This window comes from Zalophus californianus, chromosome 9, assembly GCF_009762305.2.
Source record: "Zalophus californianus isolate mZalCal1 chromosome 9, mZalCal1.pri.v2, whole genome shotgun sequence".
Lineage (NCBI taxonomy): Eukaryota > Metazoa > Chordata > Mammalia > Carnivora > Otariidae > Zalophus > Zalophus californianus.
In genome coordinates, this window is record NC_045603.1 from 52,868,323 (window position 1) to 52,893,798 (window position 25,476).

Sequence of the window (25,476 nt, forward strand, 5' to 3'; positions counted from 1 at the left end):
CTCGATCCCAGGACCCTGGGATCATAACCTGAGCTGGAGGCAGACGCTTAACCATCTGAGCCACCCAGGCGCCCAAGATTGTTCTTTATTATATTATTCTCTGTACTTTCTGTTCTTTAGAAATACTTCATAGTTTTAAAAAACTTTTTAAAGAGTGATATAAATAATAGAACAGCTGTTAACATGTTCCAAAGAGGGTAGGAATGGGAAAGAAATGAGAAACCCCTACCATACATGCAGCCTTATCTAGTATAAATGCCAATTACCTTACCCTGATTTCAACTCTAATCTGGGGAAAATAAGGCACCAGTGGTTTTTAACGTGCAATGTCCATTATCATGGACAGAGAAGTTGTTTTGGTACAAACAGTACCAGGCTTTCCTCTTTCAGCAAGCTTATTCAAGTACTGTCTCCTCCAAGCACTTATGAACTTTGACAACAGGTTTCCTACCTTAGAGAGTGATTCATCATGAACTACTGTATTGGTTGTTAAAAGAACAAGAACTGTTTGAAGTAGCTTAAGTTCTTCAAGACTGTTTTCCATTAGCTGCCAAAGCATATTAATTATATTTCCAGCTGCAGTCTGTAAAATAATTAGTTGAATTATTGTCAGCAAATAAAATATAAGGTGTTTAGGGCCCTAAATAAAAAAAGATGTACAAATATTACCTCACCTGGAGAGAATTTCTTGATCATAATAACAAAACCCACGTTTCTAGATCTATAGATCAAAACACATCTCTCAATTTGAGATTCACAGCTAAGTAAGTTTCTTCTCAAAAAAATAAATTTAAAATATACCATTTGAATATATGCAAATAGCTGCATACAGTTCTGAGATACCTATTCAAAAATCAAAGCTCATTTCTACAATATGGGTATATTTCATTTGGACATTTATAAATACAGACATATGCAAATTAACTGAGACTGCTACTATTTCATGTATTATTCCATTTACAGTATGTATACAAAAAACAAAATGCAACTCAAATTAACAACATATTTATAAAGTCAATTAAATCTGACATTGTTTAGAATGTTACATTAAAGGAAAAAGAATATATACTTCTATTAAAGTAACTTATGGAGTATAAAGTTAAGGTAACACCATTACATTTGAAAGCAGGATGCAGATTTGGAGTGACGAAATGTTTTTTCCTTGTTTTAACATAAGGTTAGATACAAACAATTCACTCAAATTAGTGAACAACAAATTATCACTTCAGATAATCTAGGAAAATCATTTTTCCTCCTTTTTAAAAAAATTATAAATTTTATTCTCTTCAATGACACTGATCTGTATCACTGAAGGGTGATTTCCTAATCATGACATGACAAAATGTACTTCATCTTTATTCATGATTCATGAGTGTTTAATAGTGAGAAAAATCTGGTGATCTTTTTAAAATTAAGCCATGTCCTTATAGCACATAAATTGTTTTACATTAAATTATCAGGTATGCTTCATTCTCCCCTAATAAAAACTCCTGATTTGATTCTTCGGTGCACAATTGAGATAAAATCTTCACATTACCTCAGACACGACTTCATGTGACATGAGTCTCTGAATGGCAGCCAAACATAGCTGAGTTATCTTTGGCTCCTTGGTTCCACAACCCATTAGAAACGGCTGAACAACCTCTGAGCTGTTTTCTTTCAAGGCTTTATTTAGAACACATATAAAATAAATTATTAAATCTAATTCACAAGTAGGAATACATTTATGTATTTACTAGTATTAACAATCTTAATAAAAACCACTTTATGTAAATACTAAAATAGAAACCAAGCAATAAGAGTTAAAATACTTTGGATAGATACTACAGACTCTGTATCTAAACTACCTTCCTTAGCTACAGCTTTCCCATGCTTTTCTCCCAGCACTGTCTTTTGGTTTTTCTCCAACTCCTGCTATAAACTCTTTAAGGACAACTTCTCAGAAGTTCTATCCTGCCTCGGAGAAGCACTCTATTTCTTCAACAGTTCAGAAGGGGAAATATGAAAAAGAATTAATATTCTAGAGAAGAAAAAAGTAATTAGAAATAGTATATACATCATCCCCATCACCCTTCAGAGGCTCTCTAGAATTTCATTACATGCCTTGAATTTATACAGTCCTAATTTCTTCAAGAAATAAACTCATTAAAAACAATAACATTACTCCTCTTATTACTAAAGCATTACTTTAAGTTAATTGGATGCACATGCTGTAATTCCAAATCTTAATTTAACTCCTTCCACCAAGCCAATTCTTTCAGAAGTTTTAAAGTAGCAACAAAAACGTAAAAAGGTAGAAAATGCACAAACTGAAGAATACCTTCTTAAATTTACAAAATGAAATTAAACCAGTATACACTTAATGGCTATACAAAGATGAATAAAACAGGTCTGTAATCCTCAGAGAATTTAAATAGATAAAATGGAATTCCAAGGAAACAGAACATTAAACTTAATGTGTTTGGTATATGGTTTTCAAAGGTACTACAACCATCAATTATTTTTTGAGGTTAAGACTTGTAACTAAGACATACAAATCTGAGTTTTAACATGTTTTTTCAAAAGAAATTGTTAGAAAGTCATCCACAGTCACCATTAAAAATATAAAACCAGTGTTAACATAAATTTCATCATTTAAATCCCCACCTTTCTTCTCCCAAAGCTCCCTTTATAGTATGCTAAATAAAGCCCACAATCTCCTAGGCATACTCTGCAAAGTCCCTCAGTATGCCAGCATAAATTACTGATTTAACACAGCTAAGAGATGGCAAATAAGATTGGCAAAGAACAGTGTTTCCAAAAGGGCCCCTTGCCTTATTTCCTTGCTTTCTTAAGCATAAAAGTTTTGATTCAAACCCAGAGTCACAAATTTTCCATAACAATGTTTCAAAACATTTATATGAATGTTTCATATATGTTAACAAAGGACAGTAAAGCTAAAAAAAAAAAATACTATTCTGAGGCAGTAAATATGCTACCATATTCAAACCTGCCAGAATCTCTGAAGTATGAGGCTATTCCTAATTCTGCTGAACATGCCTAGTCATTAAATGTTGTTTAGTTAAACAAAAACTTCCAATAGTAACAAGTTGTATTTATCATTTTTATGATGTTAACATGTTTCTCATTTGAGTATCACAATAATCATAGAGAGTTTATAGAGCATGATTTGGCTCAAGTGCACAGTAAGTGGTAAAGCCAGATTTTTAAAATAGGTCTTCTAACTCCTGGTTTGCTATTCTTCCCACAACATTATGCTGCCACTCTTTAAGGTAAACAGCACTTAATGCAAATCGAAGTTAAAACCGTTGAAAGTATCTAAGAGGAACCACTGATCTGCACTGCCTGAAGTCATCAGATAAATGAAGGAAAGAAACTATCTTCATAGAAGGAAAAAAAAATGTACTTTCTTGAGTCTCTGACGACAATGACTTCAAGACACACTTGAGTATCATAAAGAAAAATCAGTGCCAATTAACTCTGTCAATTAAACTATGATACAATGCTTTCTAATCACTTAGAATTGTTCCTCACAATTTCATCCATCAAGGCCATTGTTATCTCTTGTCTTTTTGATAACAGCCATTCTGACAGGTTTAAGGTGATACCTCATTGTGGTTTTGATGTGCATTTCTCTGATGATTAATGATGTTGAGCATCTCTTCATATACTTATTGGCCATCTGTATGTCTTCTTTGAAAAATGTCTATATAGATTTTCTGCCCATTTTATAATCATATTGTTTGGGATGCCTCATTTCTTGAAAGAGTACTTCATTATTGTCTCTGAGATCATCTTCTAAGCCAATGTCACCCATTCCACACATATTGATGCTGGTGCTTTTTTGACCTTACCATAAGATGTCAACAGCAAGTTTCTGTACAACTACTAGGGTGACATTTTAAATATTTAGGAGTCAAACTTATGGGATATCAACAATGCACATAATTCAAATGATGTAATAATAATATGAATACCTATAAACAAGTTCACATATGCACCAAAAAAGACACCTCCATACTACCTGGCCCACAATGATTCTAAGATGCCGTCAATTTTAAGATGCATATCAATTTGGGGAATACTAAAATGTGAAAAATCTGTGCAGCTTAGAATGAATAAAATAAGGTGAATTTCAGTGAAATGTATGCAGCGCAGTCACCGTTACCCAGGTGTCTCAAGTTAGGATAAATTAAAATAGTATTAAAAATAATTTTTAGGGGCGTCTAGATGGCTGTTGATTAAGTGTCCAACTCTTGATCTTAGGGGAGTGAGCTCAAGCCCTGCATTGGGCTCCACACCCAGTGTGGAGCCTACTTAATAAAAAAATTAATAAATAATTTTTATAAATTTTATTTTAATGTAACTCAAAGGAATTGAGTATCTATCTCTTGCCTCCTTCCCATTTTTCTCCCAGTTTATATAAGAATAAAATAATCAAAAAGGAAGTTTCTGTTATCCAGAATAAATCATCAATAACAAACAAGATACAACCTATTGATCTGTTCTGTCTTTTGAAGCATAGTGTGAAAACCCAAACATCTACCATATCCAGATCACAATGCAGTAAGATAGATTATAACCAAAAAAAAAGTTAGTGTTTTTTTCTTCTTTTAAAAGTGATAGTAGTCTTAAACAGAAATTAATCTTGCTCTTCTGAGAGACAGGTGCTCTCTCTTTATATACAATAATTTTAATGACATGCTATTTAAATGTAGCTTTATATAAAAACCTTCCTATGGGCTTAGACTTTAGAAATCACACTGAGGAAAAAGCTGTAGAGCAATAGAGATATCCTGCTCTAACCATTTTTAAAACTCGTTCCAGGAAAGAAAGAGAAAAAGGTCAACTCTTTTTAATCAAAATTCTCTATTTCAATTTCCTTTAAAATATAAAGACAGGCTTTTCGGGGGTCAGGAAAATAAAGTTTATTTTTTACCTAAGTTCTTTAATAAACATAACTCCTTTAATAGAATAACACTAGGTTGATAAATATATTTCCAAATTTTATAACTGTGAGAGCAAATGATACACTTTCACACACCTGGAAGAGGTCCAGCAGGTCCCCATATCCTAGGGGTTTCCTTGCTCTGAGCAGTTTCACTGCATAATTGTAGTTTTTATCCTGGAAAGAAAGAATTAAACTAGGATACCCCACTATGAATCACATTAACGGGGGTTAATAAAAGTTTCATTATGATAAATTTTAATGGTCATTAAATAACAAATTGTAATTCTTGTGAAAGAAATAAAATGTGATGTAGACATGACTGCTATCCTCAAAACCCCTTAAAATTTAATTATGGAAAAGACTAATATTTCTAACAATATTAAGAAAATATTTTAATGGTTCAAAAGATCTGAAAATACTTTAAGTGACTCAAGAATAGGAGGACAAATAAAATATGGGCAGTTTCATATTAAAAATACATTATATGAAAAGGAAGGATTATTCAACAAATGATACTAGTACAATTGGTTAGTAATTTTGCAAAAGAAAAAAAAATCTAGGTCCTCATGTCACTCACATATTATTAATTAAGAAAAAAATTAAACAAAAAAAAAGAACTAAAAGAAAATAAAAACAACTATCTACTACGTGGAAGGAGAAGGGCTTCCTAAGTGCAAAACAACAAATGAGAAAAGTTAGATTATTTAAAAATGAAAAACATCTAGATAAAAATTTAAAAGGTAAATAACTTGTAGAAAATATAAACATGATGGGAAGTCAATACTTTTGCTATATAAACAGCTCAAATAATTTGATAAGAAAACACAAAAACTCAAAGAAATAAATGTAAAGTGAAAAAAGGAAATAATATATTCGGAGGAAAATATTCAACACTAAAGACAAATGTCAATTAAAATAAGAAGTCATTTGCCTGTTCAATTCCCAAAAAGATTTTTTAAGATAATAATCAGGTAAGGATGTTATAAAAAATACACTCACATATTGCTGGTAAAGGCATAAACTTTTATCTTTTCAGAAAGCACTGTCTCCAAATACTGAAACATGTCTAACATAAAAGAATGGTTAAATAAGCTACAATCACTTGCTATAATATTATGAAGCAATTTTGAAAAATTAGAAAAGACAGCATCAAAGGAATGTACTTAACGATATAAGAATACAAATTAAAAGGTTAAAAAGTTTTTAAAAATCCAAGGAAAAAAAGAATAAATAAGAACACATTATGTTGTAGAGAAACTATGCAATCTCTGGCCCACTAGGTTAACTTGTAAGCATGGATAATTGCCCCCTAGGTCATTTAGCCCGGATTACAGAACTAGCCTACCAACAGACCTCTACCTTACTGATGGTATATTGAAATACACCTTCCCACTGCTGTGAGAATAGTTTACATAAAAACATTAAAATGAATGTGCCACTGCCCTGATTCAAACTCTTCCATCAAGCAGCTCAGGAAGTCACACAATGGCAATACTTGAATAGTGTATCCAAATAGACCAAACTGTTTTATACCTCTTATATTCAAGTAATCTGCTTTCCTTTCCACTTCTACACCTTATTTGCCTGGCTAACTCCTTTTTAAGCTTTGAGACTCAACTTCAGATTCCCAGGCTGGGTTGGGTGCCTTTTCTATGTTCCTATAATAAAATAAGCCTGTCTATATTTCCATCTTGGCATTTACCACAGTATTAAAATTCTCATTTAGGGTCTGTCTCCTTCATTATTCTGTTATCTGGCTGATATGAACTAAGTATGACAAAATTCATCTACCTGAATCATATAACATGTAAAATTACAGTAAAGACTGGGAAGTAAAAAACACAGTAGAGGCAGCACTAAGAGACTTACTTGCATTTTGGAGTGACTCACTATTAGCCTACATTGAATGAGGGCTTACTATTTCCTATGTAATGTGCTAACTACTAGTAATATAAGGAAGAGTAAGATACTGATCCTGACCTCGGGTAAGTATGTCCTCTAGAAGAGAAAATTTCTGGCAAAGCACTTCAAAAGGCAAATGGAAGAGGAGGTAAGCTAAAGAGGATGAACAGCAGGCACATATGCATTTTCAAGTATACTTCCTATATTTCCATATAGATTAGAGATGAGTTATGCTACTCATCTTCACATCTCTCCTAGTGATTCTTACATAATTATTTCCTTATTAAGAATGTATTTATCAAGTATACTTCCTATATTTCCAGATAGATTAGAGGTGAGTTATACTACTCATCTTTGCATCTCTCCTAGTGATTCTTACATAATTATTTCCTTATTAAGAATGTATTTATGATATATTCTATAGATATTTGTAAGATATCACAAGCATGTGTATTGATAAGATAGAAAATACTAAATAAAATCAGCAGATAAATTATCTTTAACATCAGAAAATAATTCCGAAGTATAATTACTCATTGCTACTTAAAGACTTTTTAGTAATAAGACCATGTAGATATGAAAAAGGTGAGGGAAACTGTGAGAAAAAAACACAAATCATACATAGTGATCATCTATGTGAAAATTCTATATGTATACTGACAATAGCTGAAAGCAGCCAAAGGTAAATGTAACCATTATGGTTTTGAGTATGGGTTAAACACACAATTTTAAGATATCACAACTTCACTGGTTTCCTTGTTTCAAATATTCAAAAAGCAGATTCTCTGTTCATGTAATTTTTGTATAACACATGTCTTCTCAGTCAACCTCAAGTATACTATAAGCTGGCTTAATAAAAACATTTTGTAATATATGGTAGTCAAATGTAAGATTAAGGCATTTGGCCTTGTAAATGAAAAAGCTGATGTTGCTATGTCTCATCTGCAGAGCTTTATCTTTAAAGAAAAAGGAAATTTTGAGATAATGATCTGTATATCTGAATCAATGCTGACATTACCTGGCATAGCATTCCCACTTATGTCAGCATTCATGACAGCAGTGAAAACAAAGAAAAATAAACATTAAAGGAGGATGCTTAAAAGAAGGGGAGATGTAAAGCAAAGATTTATTCTGCAATGTAAATAACCTTCCCTTGAAAAATAAATCTAAGAAAATTAAAGTTGGCTAGAAATCTACGCTGAATATCATTAGTCAGACTGGTTAATCCTAATTAAGGGTTCTAATTTTTATAGCAACCCTTTATATTTTCTGAATATCCAGAGATAGCTGAGAATTCAATATCCCATTTCATTTGCAACTCCTCCATTGTTTGGTATCTTTAACATCCATTATAGCACAAAAGTAGTAACCTACAGTCTCTAGAACTACAGAGTAGTAAACACTTCTCCAGAAATTAAAATTTTTTTAAAATTAACTACAAATTTTTCTTAGTATTTACGGAGTCTAATTAAGTAATTTAGAAACTACATATTGACTAAACTCTTCCTTGTTCGAGAGCCTTTGATTTTCAAGATGACAGTGGTTTAAAAAGCTATAAATTTTAAAGTATCAATTGCTACAGATACTTGGTAAAAAAATGCTAGGAAATAGTTTAAGTGCTAATATAGCTCCTCAAGTGCATGGCTCTGGACACCATGGATCTTAAAGCATGAACTATCAATTTTATGTACATAAAGATTTGTACTAGCATGATTTGATGGTATCAATATTTAATTCAGTGAATTAAATGAACAGCCTACCTATACATTAAACTCATACTGACAGAGACAAAATTTTTCTTACTTGTTCTTAAGATTAACCAATTAAACATTTTACTTTGGTATAGAACTCAGCACCAGAGAGTGATCCTCTGAAGAAATCAGTCTATTCAAAAAATCTTCCATCAGCTACAGACCCAATGAAAACTTGTGTTGGTGAATAACTAAGGACTTACCATGATATCAGCAATTATAGTAGCAAAAGTTAATATTTGTAATGATATTCTAATATGATTAGCTAATTTAAAAATATCCAGATCATAATTTATCTTGAAACATTAGTTTCCTCACAGTAGCTAATCCACCCAACATGCATCTCCCAAAACCCACTAGCCCACCCTCCCAATCCAACCATACCTACCTTTGCCTTTACCCACCACTTTCACTATACCCCTTCTCAAAATGCACACAAAGCATTATTCAGTGCTGTGAATAATTGTTATAAAACTATTTGGTGTTTCGACAGATTGGTTCAAAATCAGAGAAGAAACTGTGAGAAACAGATGCAACATAGGAGAGCTCACCCTAAGGGCAAATGTCCAGCAAAGCCCAGGAAGCCCAAGTGAAATCCACCTTCCACCCTTACAACTGCCCCCAAAAGTCCTCATTTCATTTTGTAATACTCTCTGAGATTTCACCAATTAGGGATTTTTTGGTATCACTTTTAAAAATGTGAAGAGATTTATGAGAGTTAGAGAGATTCTGCACTATTTGGATTTTGTTTCAATTAACTTAATAGGACTGCTTTTCTCCTACAACCAGCTGAGAGCAATAGCACCATTGGAACTGGAAATGCAGACTGAAGGATCAGTGAAGTAAGCCAATGTTTAAGTATAAACCCTTGGGAGGGAGTAGCTAGTGTGGAAACCTCACAATACTATGACAGTATACTGTAGCGGGAAGAACATGGGCTCTGAACAGCCCTGGACTTAAATCTAGTTCCACCACTTATCATGTGACCTTAGTCAAGTAACTTAATCTCTTTGCATCTCAACATGCTCTACTATAAAATAAAAATACTTCCCCACAAGGCTGTCTTTTATTAGAGTGGCACAAATGTCTCACATATAACAGATTCTCAGAAAATGCTAGTTTCCTTTTCCATGTTCATTATAGAGGCAAGAACAAAAAGGCACCAAAGAAAAGAAAGAAGTAAACCAAGTATCAAAAAGAGTGCCAAAGAGGAACTCTTGAAATTCCTCTTTGAAAACCAGGTTCAATCAAGAGAATGTAAGAAAACAATTTTTTATTTTCCCCACCCCCCTCCCATTCTTTCTTCACGACCATACTGTCTTAGTCCTAGGATTCAAAACTCATATAAAATTTTATATGAGTTTTGTTTTATAACTACTAAATTTGTAATACTACACTATCACCTGTTTATATTATATAAAGATAAAATAGATCTTGGAAGGTGGACTGAGAACCAATCTTTCATTCCATTCAGCTCAACAAATATTAACTGAATGCCTTTTATGGGTAAGGTATGTCTTAGGTGATCAACAAGATGTGGAGGAGAATGCAAATCCTTGCCTGTAAGGAGTTAGTAGTTTTAACCTTTCTGATTTCAGAGAATTTCATAACATTCATCCTTGGCAAACCCAATCAGTTCATAAGTTAGGGACCTTTAAATGTTCTTTATCACTATAAACAGCATGCTAGGGCATAAAGGAAAGGCTACAGAAAACTGATGGCTGTTTTCTGGGTTTTTTTTTTTTTTAAAGATTCTACTTTTATTATTAGTGAAATTTTCATTAATTGTTGAATTTTTAAGCAAAAAATTACCTGCCAAAATTTCGGTGTTTCGTGCAGCTATTGTTTTAACTTTTATTATTCCTGATTCAGCAGCCTGCAAGAATAAAAATAATTAGAACATAAAACTTACTATCAACATGAATTATCTAGGGAAAGAAATCATATATGATCACTATTATCTTTTTTATTTTCAAAAACTTCAGAAACTAAGCCAAGTAGTGCCATAAACATTAAATGTAGTAAAATATGATTCATTTGATTATTCACATGCAAACTCTGCACTATAGTATGTTGCCTTTCTCTGCCTAAGGCACCTCTAATCCCTCATGAATTAAAATGTTCATAAAATATAAAAATAATATAAAAAAATAAAATATATATATATAAATAATAAACAAAAACAAAGCCTAATGAAAAAAACTAGGTTTCTCTTCCCCACTTCATACCTCCATCCCCACCATTAAAAAAATTGCAAAATACTGCAAAATCAAGTAAAACTGTTTTGGATTCGAAGAGAATGAATAATCAAGAATTTTGTCATTACTTTTAGTTTACATTTTTTTAAACATCCATTAGATTTTCATAAGGCACCTAAAACACTGCATCATAGGTACAGTTAGCTGGCAGCATTTGGAAGTTATATAGCGTTTTACACAGTGCCACGGAACTGTGCTGTCCAATACAGTAGCCACTGGCTACATGTCACTATGAGGTTAGTCCGAATGGAGCTGTACTCTAAGTATAAAATATACACTAGATTTCGAAGACTTAGTATGAAAAGGAAATGTAAGCTATCCCTTAAATATTTACACTGATTAAATGTTGAAACAATATTTTGAATATATTAGGTTAAATTATATACTAATAAAATTAAATGCTTCTTTATATTTTTAATTCAATTTAAAATTACATATATGGATTGATTGCATTTGTGGTCCACGTTATATTTCTATTGGACAGTGTTGACATATAACACTGATATATAACTTCCACCATGGAAACTAAGAACATTTTTACTATCAAGAAACATGCCTATTTTATATTTATACCGGTCTCCACACTTCCAAAAATAAGATATAAATATTCATGTTATATGTCTAAGTTTTCCTATTAATTTGCTTGCTACTTGCTCACTTACTTTGTTATCTCTTACTGCTTGCTAAGGGACAAGTGATAGCATGTTCTAAAGGTTTAAAAATCATTATGGAAAAACACCCATGTCCTGTGGGTTCTTCGTGTGAGGGGTAGTGGATAAATGCATAAAATAAATACCATCTTGTAGGCTATACTATGTATAGCATATGATCTTTGTCATTTTGTTGGTTTCCAAGCATGTGAAGCCCTTGCCTGTGTCTGGAGATTTCCCAACTTCAAGAGTTTTGATGCAAGATAGAGCTTATCTTCCACTACTAAAAATGGAAAATGCCAGATACTTGCTTTCCCACATGCCCTGGGAGCCTATTCTAATCCAAACAGACACACCTAGCAGAGATTGTAAATATGAAAGCTAATGACAAAGAAAAGCAGAGACAAGAGAAAATTCTTTCTGATGACAGCAATAGTGGAGGTCGTGACAGCTACTTCCCAGGGCAGTAAGAGCAGAACCAGTGGCAGCACAGAGGGGCCAGTGCCATCCCAGGTATCCAGTCACTTGTTCGGCAGAGAACAGCAGGTTCTAGCTGTTTAGCTTCCCTTTGTTTCTGCACTTTTTCTAAAGCTGGCTCCATCCAGCCTTCTACCAATTATGTGAGCCACTCAATACATATCAGTAAACTTCATTTCTGCTAAATCAGCCAGAATCAGCTTTCATTGCTCACAGCTAAGAAGCCTGATACATTAGGAGTTACTTCTACAACTTTAAGAAACGGAAATGTCCCAAATTAAATGAACATGACTACAAGCAGAAATACAGGCAAAATAAAATTCTTCAGGGAAAGATGACTGATTTTCTAATTATTTGGGGCAGTGCGTGTTAGAAACACCAAAGGCTTAAAAAAAATCCTGATGCCCAGATTGCAACACATTCCAAGGAATGCCAATGGAAGCTAGGCATCAGTATTTTTTCGTATCTTCAGGTGAGTCATCACTTTCAAGCTCTTAGCCTCTTCACTACTGACCATTTGAACCCCTTATATGTTCAAATTCAATATATCTTTCTCCTTCAGCATCAACAAAAATTGGTCTAACCGAACCATCATAAATACCAATGTCATTTGCCCTGACTCTGAATTCTAGCTAGTCTGACCTTCTTAAGTTTCCAAAATCAGTCCTACAGCATGCCAGATACCAGATGTCAGTAAAAGATTTCAAATATGCCAGACACTATTTTGATTCCCTGAGATAAATTAATAGTCTATCCATGTCTGTGTCATAGAGAAGTATAAAGAAGTATAAATATATAAGCTGTAAAGCGAATAAAATGCTTAATTATTTTTACACATACACAATAAGGAAAAGGAATAAGTGGTTTTTTTTTTAGTACAATAGTTCCAAAGCAGTGTTTTAAAAGATACATAACCAGTATTTTCATTCCTAAACATAAAAAATCACCAAAAGGACTATTTGTTGCCTTAGAGATAATTAGACCTATCTCAAGAGCTCCCCATTTTTTTACACACAGGTTTCTAATCTCAAACTTTCAAATGTTAACAGCTTATTCCCTAGGCACCCTGTGTGGCTGGAAAGTCTATCAGTGTTTACTGACAACATTTGTATACCAGGGGCCCCTAACCACGGCAGTCTTACTTCATACACAGGCCTAGCTACAACTTTAAGAATGTCTTTTATAAAGGTATTCAGACTCAGACTGCCTTCTGCTTATTGAGGATAGTCTATGTGAAGAAGAGTCTTTAAGTTCTTGATTTAAAAGTATCCTCTACTCTGATCAGGTATCTTGTATATCCATAAGGGAACTACTCAACTATAAACACAGTTGTTTTTTTCCTGAATTGGCCCTCATGCCAATTTAAAAAAAAAAAAAAAAAGGTTGCCATTTCTGTGGACTTGGACAGAGATAGCATAGGTTAAGGTGGGTAGTCTAATATCTCTATTCCTGGGGGTAATCTGAGTTTGGAAAAAACACCAAAATTAAATACACTGTAGTATTTAATACTTTTTACTCTTAAAATTAATCTCTCTCAAGTAATTTTTTTTTCAATATTCTTTGCTTACCCAAATAGACATACTCACCAGGGACTTTGGCACAGAAAAACAGAGACAAAGAGAATATGGACTCCTCTCCCAAGACCATCTAGAATATCCTTGGCCTCACTTCTCTTTCAATAAACTCCTCCTGGGCAATCTCATAATTCTATGGTTTCAGTAACTTTCTAAATGCTGAAGACTCCTAAACTATATTCCTGTTCCTTGCCTATCTCCTAAACTATAGGACTTATTAACCTAAATGTTTAAGAGGCAACTTAAATTCAAGATATTCAAAATGGGTGTCATCTTGTCCCTCCCTCCACACACTTCCACTTCAGCCCCAGAAAAACTTGTTTCTCCTCTCTATAATTAATCTCTCTTTTTCTGAACAGCAGCAGCATCCATCCAGACTAGACATCCGGAGTTTCTCCCTCATCCCACAAATCTCATCAACCACAAAGGCGAAGTAGTAAGCATATCTTATACTTTCTTCTCAGACCCCACTTCTGCACCTTAATTCAAACTTCTCATTATCAACCTAAACTATGAGATTTCTCTGCCTATAATCTTGCCCTCCATTCCTCCACTGATTCAAATTTTCCATGGTTCCCCAGCGCCCATCCCTACTAGTGTTTTTCAAAACTGAGTAGCGTAAGGACATCCTTTAAAAGAAAAAAAAAAAAATCACCTCATAAACCTACCCAGTTACTGACAAATCCAAGCATGTATAAATCAAATTAGGAATAAATTCCTTATTTTTACAGCTCTTAAATTATAAACCCAACAAATTCACAAGTTATATACAAACCCAAATTAACATTAATTTAATGTGACAAATAATGCTTTGCTGAAATTAAACCACTACTGAAAACATGAAGATAATTGTAGACTTATGGAGCAGGCTCTCCTGATTTTGGCACCCTTATAGTACCATAAGCAAAGACAAAAATAATTTCTTCCATCAACTTTTTTCTGTGGCAACTATCAAAAAGCTTTTCCATCTTTGTGGGCTATCTATGGTTTGCACCTGTAACACTCTATCCCAATCATCTCATTACATGTCTGTTCCTCCATTCTAGTATAAGCCCCACAAAGACAAGAAATATATTCCATTCATCCCTCCATATTACTAATGCCTAACACAGTGCCTGGCATACAGGAGCTACATTATAAATGTTTCTAAACAAAAACATAAAAAGTTCTAAGTAGAGGAGGAGACTTCATTGCCCACTAACTGAAAAATCCAGAGGAAATCTGACCCAGAGGAAATCTGATGCAGAGATTCACAAGGCCATCAGGGCTGCAGTTCCACTTCTCTGCCATTCTATTGGATCTGTCCTGTTCCATGGTAGGTGCATCCTTGGGCCGCTTCCAATCTTGACAATAAAAATAGTTGCAGCCATTCTACACCTCACAATTTTATATGACACTATCTAGCAGAGAAAGGTCTCTTTCAGTAGCTTTTAAGAAAGAAAGAGAAGGGGTGCCTGGGTGGCTCTGTCGGTTAAGCGGCTGCCTTCGGCTCAGGTCATGATCCCAGGGTCCTGGGATCGAGCCCCGCATCGGGCTCCCTGCTCAGCTGGGAGCCTGCTTCTCCCTCTTCCTCTGCCTCTCCCCCTGCTTGTGAACTCTCTCTTTCTCTGTCAAATAAATAAATAAAATCTTTTTGAAAGAAAGAAAGAAAAAGAAAGAAAGAAAGAAAGAAAGAAAGAAAGAAAGAAAGAAAGAAAGAAAGAAAAAAAGAAAAAAGAAAGAAAGAAAAGAAAGAAAGAAAGAAAGAAAGAAAGAAAGAAAGAGAAAGAAAGAAAGAAAGAAAGAAAGAAAGAAAGAAAGAAAGAAAGAAAGAAAGAAAGAAAGAAAGAAAGAAAAAGAGAAAAGAAAGAAAAGAAAAGAAAACTCCTTGCCCAGGAGCACTCACTGATATTATGTACCTTGGGAAGAAACGAAGGTGAGGATGGTGGGGGGTGGGGAGGGTTTAAGCTAAATTAAACTAATAAAGGTATGGTACCCTGAAGGAAGGAATAGATTAATTCACTTCAATCCAAAGGTTTAGAAATGAAGGAAGAGTGCAGCCTACCACTGAAGGAAGCAAGAGGAAACGGATGCTAGAAAGGGAATTAAATGTCCACTACTTGATCTGGGGACAAATTTAAAAAAAAAAAACGAATGCTGCTTCCCTTCATCAAAGCTCCTATGTTTTTTTCTATGTTCTGTTTTTCAAAAAAACATACGTTTTTCACCACTATGAAAGCAGAACTCAAAATCAGAACAAATTTACCAAAGGTCCAAATTAATTATTCACAGGACATAGCATAAAACAAGAGCTAATGAAGTAAGGTGAAATTCATGTTAAGAGCAACTTGGATTTAAAAAATGTACTCATAAGACATCAGGGAGGTATAAAGCTGCCTAAACACTTAGGATTTTAGATGTCAGGTAAAATCAAAAGACCTAAGGTCAAGTTCACACTTGGGAAGAGGGAGATCTAGAACACTCCCTAGAAGACAATATGCTCATAAAACAATGAATACACGGAAACCAATATGATTTTCTTTTGTAACATTCAATTAGTCTACAGTCCCAAACTTTGAAAAATATATACCTACATGGCATCTTATTCAAAACTTCTGACCAAAAACAAAACCACCTCTGGCTTCTAGGAAAGAAAAAAACTTAAACACATCAAAAGAAAGACTGAAATGCAGATTACATGTGGATAGCTAAAATATATATGTGGTATGCCTATATATATGGTATCCCTTTTCTTTCCTTTTAAAAAAATTTAATCTCCCAACAAGTAACTAATTAATACCTCCTAGATATACAAATGCTTTGCATTAGGGTGAACAGAAAGATAAACAAGATGTAAAACTTACCCTTAAGGTGCTATTTAGACCAAAAAAAAAAAAAAAAAAACCTAAAATAACTATAACAGAAGGTAAACTATAAGAGTTATAAGGAAATAACTTATAAAATAAGTTTAAATGAAAGTTAAGAAAACAGAGGAAAACATATTAGCTTGAAATCCTGGGCAGGAGTTTTAACAGTTTTTGCTCTAGCAACTATTAGTACATGGCACACAGCATGTACTCAAAAACTATTTCATGAACAAATGAATGAAGGGAATGATAAAAGAAATTAGAAAATTATCTGGGGGCACCTGGGTGGCACAGTCGGTTGGACATCCAACTTGCTTTCAGCTCAGGTTGTGATCTCAGGGTCGTGTCTCAGGGTCATGGGATCAAGCCCTGCATCAGGCTCCATACTCAGTGCAAAGTCTGCTGGAGATTCTCTCTCTCTCTCTTTCTCTCTCTCTCCCTCTGCCCCTCCCCCCTGCATGCGCACACATTCTCTCTCTCAAATAAATAAATCTTTAAAAGAAAAAAGAAAAGTATCTATAAAGTTGATCCATTCATGCAACAAATGGATGAGCAACATTTAAAGTGGGATTAAATAAAGGTAGGATCTTAATTTAAAAAGATAGGAGGAGGTGATTCTGGGCCAGAAAAAGGAACCTCAGAAACATGGACAAGGGAGGCAGTAGTATATATTTGGAAAATAAATAGCAGGCAATACACCTCGGCTGAAGCATAAAGGCATACGTAGAAAAGTTGAAAGTGATGACGCTAGAAAGGAAGGTTGGAACAATCAACGAAGGTCTTAAATGCTATGCTGAGGGCTCCTTCAAGTACAGAGTAGCCGCTGAGGGTTTCTGAGCTGCTTAAATGTATTAAGCTAGTGGTTACATGTAGAATGGTTTCTCTTTTCTGCCATTAATGTATATTAAAGGCCAGGCATTTGAAACCTAGAATTAAAATAATAAGCTGAGAAAAGAGAAAAAAGAAGAGGTATGTTGGAAATTACAGAGTGGGAAGGAAAAGCTGACAATGAATAAAGACAGCAGAGGGGGAGAACATAGCCAAACGTTGACTAAGGTAAGCAACAGTGATAAATGCCATCAACAGAACAAATGAAATGAGGGGAAAGGGCAAGTTTTGAGATAAATAAGTTCAATTACAAGAAGTCTTATTTCAAGTGTGGTAAAGATATTCTTGTAGATGTGTTCGACAGACGCTGGAAACACAGGTCTATGCTCAGTAAGGAGAGCCGAGTCTGCGCAGATTTCGGAGTTATCGGTATTTGGGTAAGGCCAGCAGCAGGCGCAGCAGGGGGAGTGAGTGGATGCCAGTGCTAAGGGAGGAGCACAGAGAAGAGGCCTGAAAACAGAACTTGGGATACACTTATAAATAAATAAAAGGAGAAGGAATACTGAAAGAGCCAGGAGAAAAAGGAAAGTAGAGTGCTACAAACTTCAAAATGAGAGAACTGCAACATGGAAAGAATGATAAATAGTAACAAATAATGAAGCAAGGCAGAGGAATGGGAACAATGATAAGAACAAGTTAAGTACAAGTTTAAAAGGCATTTTGCAGTAAGATATTACGCAGAGGAGCTGCAGATGGATGCATAGGGATTCACATCTCAGTTCTTCCACTTTCTAGCTTTACTAACTTATGCAAGTTACTGAACCAAGGAAAAAAACCATAATTTCCTCATCTGTAAAATTAAAATAGCATCTTCTAATAGAATCAATGGATGAAAAGTCCCTAGCCTAATGAAAAGACAGTATTTTATTCAACACTGAGTTAACTTCATAAAGATAAAGGCAGTCTCTCGTTCATTTTTATATTTCCCACCATGCTTTACACTTAAGACACTAATAAATTCCTACTAAATTATAGCAGTGATAGCAAAACCCAATGTTTTGTACATGACGAAAATAAGCTCTACTTATATAAAAGAAAAAAGGAAAATAATTCCATTTTTGAAGTATGTCTTCCTTTTTGGTTTATACCTCAGAACAATGTCTTTTATTTCTTCTGTCTCACCAAAGCAGTGATAAGATAATCAATACATTTGACTAAAATGTTTTCACCGACCTTTGCTCTCATTTTCTTCAGAAAAGAATACAATGATCAAAAACCTAGTCAAAAAATAATGTTTTATACTTTAACAATAAATTTCATTGGTTATGGTACTTTCATAAAGGTATAAAACATGTTATAGACTAACCAAAAGCTTTTTAAAGAACTCTCACTGTAAAACGCTCTTAGATTAGAATACTGCAATAATCTAAAAAATTTTCCTAGAAGTCCTAGTGAAAACGTTTCTGCTTATATTATTCTTTTTTTTTTTAAGATTTTATTTATTTATTTGACAGAGAGAGACACAGCAAGAGAGGGAACACAAGCAGGGGGAGTGGGAGAGGGAGAAGCAGGCTTCCTGCTGAGCAGGGAGCCCGATGTAGGGCTCCATCCCAGGACCTTGGGATCATGACCTGAGCCAAAGGCAGACGCTTAACGACTGAGCCACCCAGGCACCCCTGCTTCTATTATTCTTGAAGTTAACATCTAAACCATTCATCAGAAGAAAATGAATTTAATGAGACCTTAGGAATCTAATGTAACTTTTCTGGAATAAAGTCATAGAAAGAGCAGAGTCAAAGGAGAAAAAAGAAAAGAAACAAAGGCCAAAGGCCACTCACCTAACATAATTATCTAAAATTGCATTATACAGGAAAGTAAGTCTTGACCAAAATGATTTCTAACTCCTTACCATATTTGTCACATTTATGTGACTGGGGTTGGCAAGTTTTCTTGAATAAATTATGAAAATTTATTTCAGTATATAAAACATCAACTTATTCTATTATGCTTATGAGAGAAAGAACACAATTGGTTGTGTCATGAGTAAATCTGTCCAACCAACATCAACGGAAAAAAAAACTACAGTACATTAGAAAATACTAAACCAAAACAGCTCCCGATTAAGCATGCAAACATTATCCAGCCCTCATTCTTCATTGTCAAAAGGTCCTGAAAATGAGATCTTCTCCCTACCAGAAGAGCCAACTGACTTGGTCCTCGGTCCCCAAATAGATGGTTAAAGGAAGAATCCTGTCATGATAAGTAAAAGGCATCTCTCTCACCAAGCTAACACATAAAAACACTGGACACTGAGGAACTCTACTATAAGAACTTTTGATTTTTAGGGCAAAAATCCCTGTCAACTAACTCTTATCAAACCCAAATACACAAGAGGAGACAAAGGACATGGCATGGGAAGACTACTTGCACTTTATTACTTACAACCTTACTGATTCCACTTCATTAAAAAGGAGAGAAAAAAATCCATTCAAAACCCTAATTCTGACCACCTCAACTGAAATGATCTTCATTCCCATCCTCTTCTACCACCCATTCCCTGGACTTCATCATCCTCTAGGGCAGCCTAATTTGGCAATCGGAAATCCAATATCCCCTTACTGTCTCAATCCCTATGCTTCTAGCTCTCCCACTCAACTCTACTGCTCTTTGATTAACTTCGTGCTGCTAGTACCTTAACCCTTCCACCTTCTTCCAATCAAAGTTTTGTTGAATTTCCTTCTTTAGTAATACAACATAGATCTCACCGTCTATCATTATTTCAACCACTTTTCCTGCCAAGACTCTTAAGTGTCCCAAGTCAATTTCTCCTCCACTTCTCCAAAGTGATCCACTGCTCCCCTCAAACTTTCTACCCATCACTCCTTTCATCACTAATTACTCCTAGCAATAAGCTTGTTTCCTACCTTACCAGGAATAGAGGTCACAGGCCAAACTGTCCACAACTTCCTATCTCTCCACAATGTCCCTCATTCAAATTTATCACATTCAAGTTCATTTTTTCTTTTTCCCTTCCTCTGTCAGAGGAAAGTATGTTCCTTCTCAGGTTTAAAGTGAGTTCATTCACTTAGGCCCTTGAAACTCCAGTTTTCTCAGGGACCTTGCTCTACAAGTATTCCCTTTCTCTCCCATATCCTTAACCTTAGTTGGCCAGCTACCTCTTTCCCTTTATTGCTGTTGTTTCCCAAAGTTCCTTCTTTGGTCCTGATATTCTCATTCTATACACCCTTTCAGACTCATTTTATCTACTCCTATGGTTTCTACTATCATGTATAAACTGATACTTCTAAATCTGAAATTCTAGACCTCCCCCTTCAGAACCAAACCATCATTTTCAAACTCCTACTGGTCAATTCCATACATAAATCTTAAACTTATTATATTCAGGACTATTCACTTTACCCAAAAACATTGCCTCTTCTTATATTCCTTCTCTTAGTGATCTACCCAGTTTTCCAAGCCAGAACCTGGGAGGCATCATAAATTTCTCTCTCTATGTTATATAGAAGGTCACCATGCCCTGGTAATTTTACCTGTTAAGTTTCTTTTCAATCCATGCTCTCTCTTTCACACATGCCCACCACAATGCAAGCAACCTCCTGTCTTCCTCTACTGCTACCTTCATGCAGGCAATCATCATTTTTTAAATTTGCTCTCTTTGCCTCAATCTCAGTCTCCTCTAATTCTTCCCACCAATACTGTTATGAAAATGTTACTAAGGGGTGCCTGGGTGGCTCAGTCAAGTCACGGTCCCGGGGTCCTGGGATCAAGCCCCACTGTCAGGCTCCCTGCTCAGCGGGGAGCCTGCTTCTCCGACTCCACCTGCTTGTGCTCTGTCTCTCTCTCCCTCTCTCTCAAATAAACTCTTAAAAAAAAAAGAAAATGTTACAAAATATGAATTTATATTATTCGCTCTCTTAAAAAACTTTAATGGCTCCCAATAACCTCCAGCATGAAATTTATTTGACATGGTATATAAACATATGCTATTTCCTCTGCCTGGTATGACCCCCCCTCCCCTTCTTCTGTTGGCTAGCTTCTACTCATCCTATTAAGGCTCAATTCAAGAATTACAAATTCTCTCTGAGCTTACTTCCAATCTCAGTTAGATCCCCCTCATTCGTTTCCAGAGTAATGCCTGCAAACAGAAAATGACCTAAATGTTTTATTCATTAAATACATAAACATAAAGCTTCAGAGATTACTGCCTCTGAAGGCACTGAACTTCAATTATACAGAAATGATTTTGCAAAGCTTTAAAGTAATTTTTAAAGCAAAGAAAACATTTTTCATACAAATATTCCAGAACAAATTAGCTAGCACACTTGTGCTAAAAAGTTACACTGCTGTAAAAATAAGCGGTAATACAAGGAGAAGGAATGTATTGCTGTTATTGAATTACTACTTTTATTATAAAATGACAATGAAATTATAGCCACTATTAAAACAATTTAATATGCAAAGGAACATTTATAAATGGAAACAATTAAGATGGAGAAAGCCATGCAGAAAATCCAAAGATAAGAAGTAAACAGCAAAAAATAAGGCACTATCCTTTACCAATACTCTTTTCTTCTGTAATAAGCACCATGATCAAAAAAGTAGAAATTACTAGAAACTTAAAATAAAGACTAAATATAAAAGGTATCACTTCATTCTACCTTGTTTAAAAGGTATTGGGGAGGGGCGCCTGGGTGGCTCAGTTGGTTAAGCGACTGCCCTCAGCTCAGGTCATGATCCTGGAGTCCCGGGATCAAGTCCCACATCGGGCTCCCTGCTCAGCAGGGAGTCTGCTTCTCCCTCTGACCCTCCTCCCTCTCGTGCTCTCTATCTCTCATTCTCTCTCTCTCAAATAAATAAATAAAATCTTTAAAAAAAATAAAAAATAAAAAATAAATAAAAGGTATTGGGGAAGGAGACATCCCTTCCAAAGGACTGTATTGCTTTGAGTTCTTGAGTACCTTTGTAAGTAGTTCAGAATAAGTATTTTTCAAGTAATAACTGTGAAGATACTGGGAGAGTGTTAACTAGCAAACCAGTACACAGATGGAAAAGGTTCTTACACTGAGGAAGGCTTTGCCTTAAGGTATACCAAGCACCATCCTCTCCCCATCCCCAAAACAAATAAAACAAAAACATACCAGTTCCTTAAAGAACAAAAGCCAAAATTTGGCACTGCTATTAATTTACCAGGAAAAATTTAATTCAACCAAAATATTTCTTGAAAATCAAGGGTCCCTCCTAAAGAATCATCATTCTTAGACTAATTATTCATTCTTGTTTTAAACTTGTGACACAGTAATGGTCATTTTCCAATAACTAAAGTGGGCCCGTAAGTATATTAGAAGTGCCACTGGTTAAGGAGTCAAAGTTCTTACATTCAACAAATTCTTGTGGAGTAGGTATTATATAGGAAATTATGTATCAGAGATTATCATGCCAAGAATTATTTTTGTCATTACCTCAGAGAGTAGGTGCAATCACTAAGTATCTCTTTGGCCTATGTTCAAGTAAAAAAGCTAATGAGGTTTATTGAACGTTCCTAGATAAGATGGACTGAGTTCTAGAACAAGTTATGGGACGCCTGGGTGGCTCAGTCGGCTCAGCGTCTGCCTTTGGCTCAGGTCATGATCCCAGGGTCCTGTGATCAAGTCCCGCATCGGGCTCCCTGCTCAGCGGGAAGCCTGCTTCTCTCTCTGCCTGCTCTGCCTGCGGCTCCCCCTGCTTGTGCTCTCAATCTCTCTCCCTCTCTATGAAATAAATATATAAAACTTTAAAAAAAAAAAAACTTTGTAAGTTACCTGTTTGGAATTCTGAATGCATTTTCCAAAAGAAATAAAGTAATAAATGGCAATTAAATTCTCAAGCAAGCCCACAAAGGCCTTTATGTGTAATATAGAGAAATCCCTGTCTATATAAATTATAAGAGCTGGGAACAGTCAGTTCTATAAATTATTGTTAAAATCAAAAAATGGATTTGACATTTTATAAACGAGCATTTCTCTTAAAATTGGAACAGCCTGCTTCTTTAAAATTCTTTTAAAATGCTTAATTCTTTAGAATTACTTATTAAAACTTTCAACAGGATATAGAGAAAATAATGAAAATCTGTATCACAAGCTATTGAGTATCTGAAATAAAACATATTATGATAGTCCTCTTTCCAAGGGTGGCACATCAGGTTTCTACTATTGGGTAATATTTGCTTACTTTATTAAAGAAACACTAGATGGAGTTTGTTGAAGACCGATGAGACCAAAAGCACTTACAGAAAAGTTAAGGTTCCTTGGAAGCCTAAAATCCAAACTTTATTGGGTAAGTTTTAATTGTAAGATCTTTGTAATAATAAAGGCAAAACATTTAAATTAACACGAAAACATTCCAAAATTCCTTAGTGAACTTTTGGTGAACCCTAAATAGTAAATGAAATTGCTGGTACACCAAACTACATTAAATAGGAATAAAAATAATTGCTTTTACAAAAATATCACTGAAATGTCTTATTTCAGGTATGAGAAAGGAAAATGAGATACTATTTTTAAAAGCTTAAGAAAAATAAAATGACATCTTAAGAGAAAAGGTCAATACTGACTAAATTAAAAATTTCAATTTAGGAAATATTTAGAGAATTTATATTTATTATTAATTGAAGCCTCTTTAATAATACCCTTTTTGCTCTGACAATTTCCCGTCATAATCTAATAAATCCACCCTTTAGCCCTATTTACATATGAAAGAAAGCTGAAGCTTGAAGAGGTTAATATGCATTGATGTATTCCAAGGTGTATTGAATTTAATTCTAAACCCAAACGTCCCATTACATTATTGCTGATAACAAGGCTTAACATGATTATTGTGGGTCCTCAATATTTGTCATAAGTTAGGTGAATGCATAATTTACTAACACTTCATAGTACTGACATAGAATTAATCTGCATGACACAAGACAAGAAGAAAACTACTTCCCACTGAGTGATACATACTATAAACGTGAGGAGCAGAGATTTTACCACAACGATGGATAATAGTTTTTAGAAGCAACAAACGTGTTTTTCAATTCTGGCTTGGCTAGTTTCAAGTTTGAAAAAGGCCAGAAAAGGCGAGGATAAGATACCAGCTGAATTAGCTGAATCGGCTCACTCCGCGAAGTTCATTCCTAAATGCTGAGGACAGGAGTAGACAAAATCAAAGTGCCCCAGTCGTCTTCAAAGGAAACTATAAAACGCGCTTATGGTACAACCCACCGACTTGTAAATCTGGAAAGGTGAGGGCCAAATGAAAATTAGATAGGACAGGAGTTTGGAAGTGAAGGACTGGGTCTAACAGGACCAGACATGCTCACCGTGCCTTCTCCAGACATTGCCCAAAGCTTACCTCTTTGACAGGTGGGAATTTCTTTTTGCATTCCAGGGACAAGGCCCGTAAATCGCTCTGCATATTCTCCAGCAGCTTCTTCACCGCCTCGGGGCTGTTGGTGCCGGACATGATCCACCAAACTACAATCCAGTATCTGAGCGGCGCAAACGAACTCCAGCACTGTCAGCACCTTGGGGCGACAGGCAGTTCCCTCCTGGCGTCTCTGGCCCTTCCGCTGCCCGCCTCCTGGGCTCCGCGGGGCTCGGCCCGGCCTGGGCTGCGAACCCGGAGCGTACCCGAGCGCCCCCCGCAGCCTTCTCGCAACTCTCGCGGCTCCTATCCGAGGCGCCCCCCGCAGTCGCCCCGCCCCGCTAGGCTCCGCCGGCTCTGGCCGAGGAGCCCACAAGGTGGGCAGGTCCCTCCCGCTGCCGCGGGATCCGGCCACACAGTTCGTCACCAGCCAACCTGGCAAAAAGCTTCAGCGCTGGCTCCCCAAGCCCTCCAGACTCGCCGACGCCATTAGCCGAGTCGCCCACAATTCCGAGCGCGGCCGGGACACGTCAGCCGCACTTCCGGGCACCGGGGCCACCGCCCCCGCCGTGGCCAACTGGGGCGGTGAGCCGCAGGAGGGGCGGGGCCGGGGGCGTGGTCACCTTCGGGGCATGCCCGGTTCGGTGACGAGCCGCTATCCGCAGCTCTACTTGGGCCACTGTTTGCCTAACCTAAATTTGCTTTTTTTTTCAGGGTGACTGCTGTCTGAACGGAGCCACGTATCTCTTGGCCTATCTCTTGCCGTATGTTTGAAATAAATTGTATTTCGGTGTAAACAATTTGCTTCCTTTTGGCTTAATCTTCATCTGTCTTG

General features: G+C 35.6%; 1 protein-coding gene across 8 annotated transcripts in view; it reads right to left on the bottom strand.

Moving 5' to 3' along the window:
• Window positions 1-25,138, bottom strand: part of MON2 (MON2 homolog, regulator of endosome-to-Golgi trafficking) — a 103,952-nt gene extending 78,814 nt beyond the window's left edge. For 5 of the 8 annotated variants that reach the window (XM_027592403.1, XM_027592400.1, XM_027592399.1 and 2 more), the window contains exons 1-4: window positions 24,630-25,138; window positions 10,417-10,480; window positions 1,538-1,665; window positions 452-583 (exon numbers count right to left, since the gene is read on the bottom strand). In XM_027592403.1, coding sequence (XP_027448204.1) covers window positions 452-583; window positions 1,538-1,665; window positions 10,417-10,480; window positions 24,630-24,740 — 435 coding nt within the window. In that variant the 5' untranslated portion in view covers window positions 24,741-25,138. Of the gene's footprint in view, window positions 1-451; window positions 584-1,537; window positions 1,666-5,044; window positions 5,126-10,416; window positions 10,481-24,629 lie in introns of those variants that run through there. The other 3 variants (XM_027592405.1, XM_027592404.1, XM_027592407.1) reach the window with 3 other exon arrangements.
• Window positions 25,139-25,476: the final 338 nt, after the last annotated feature.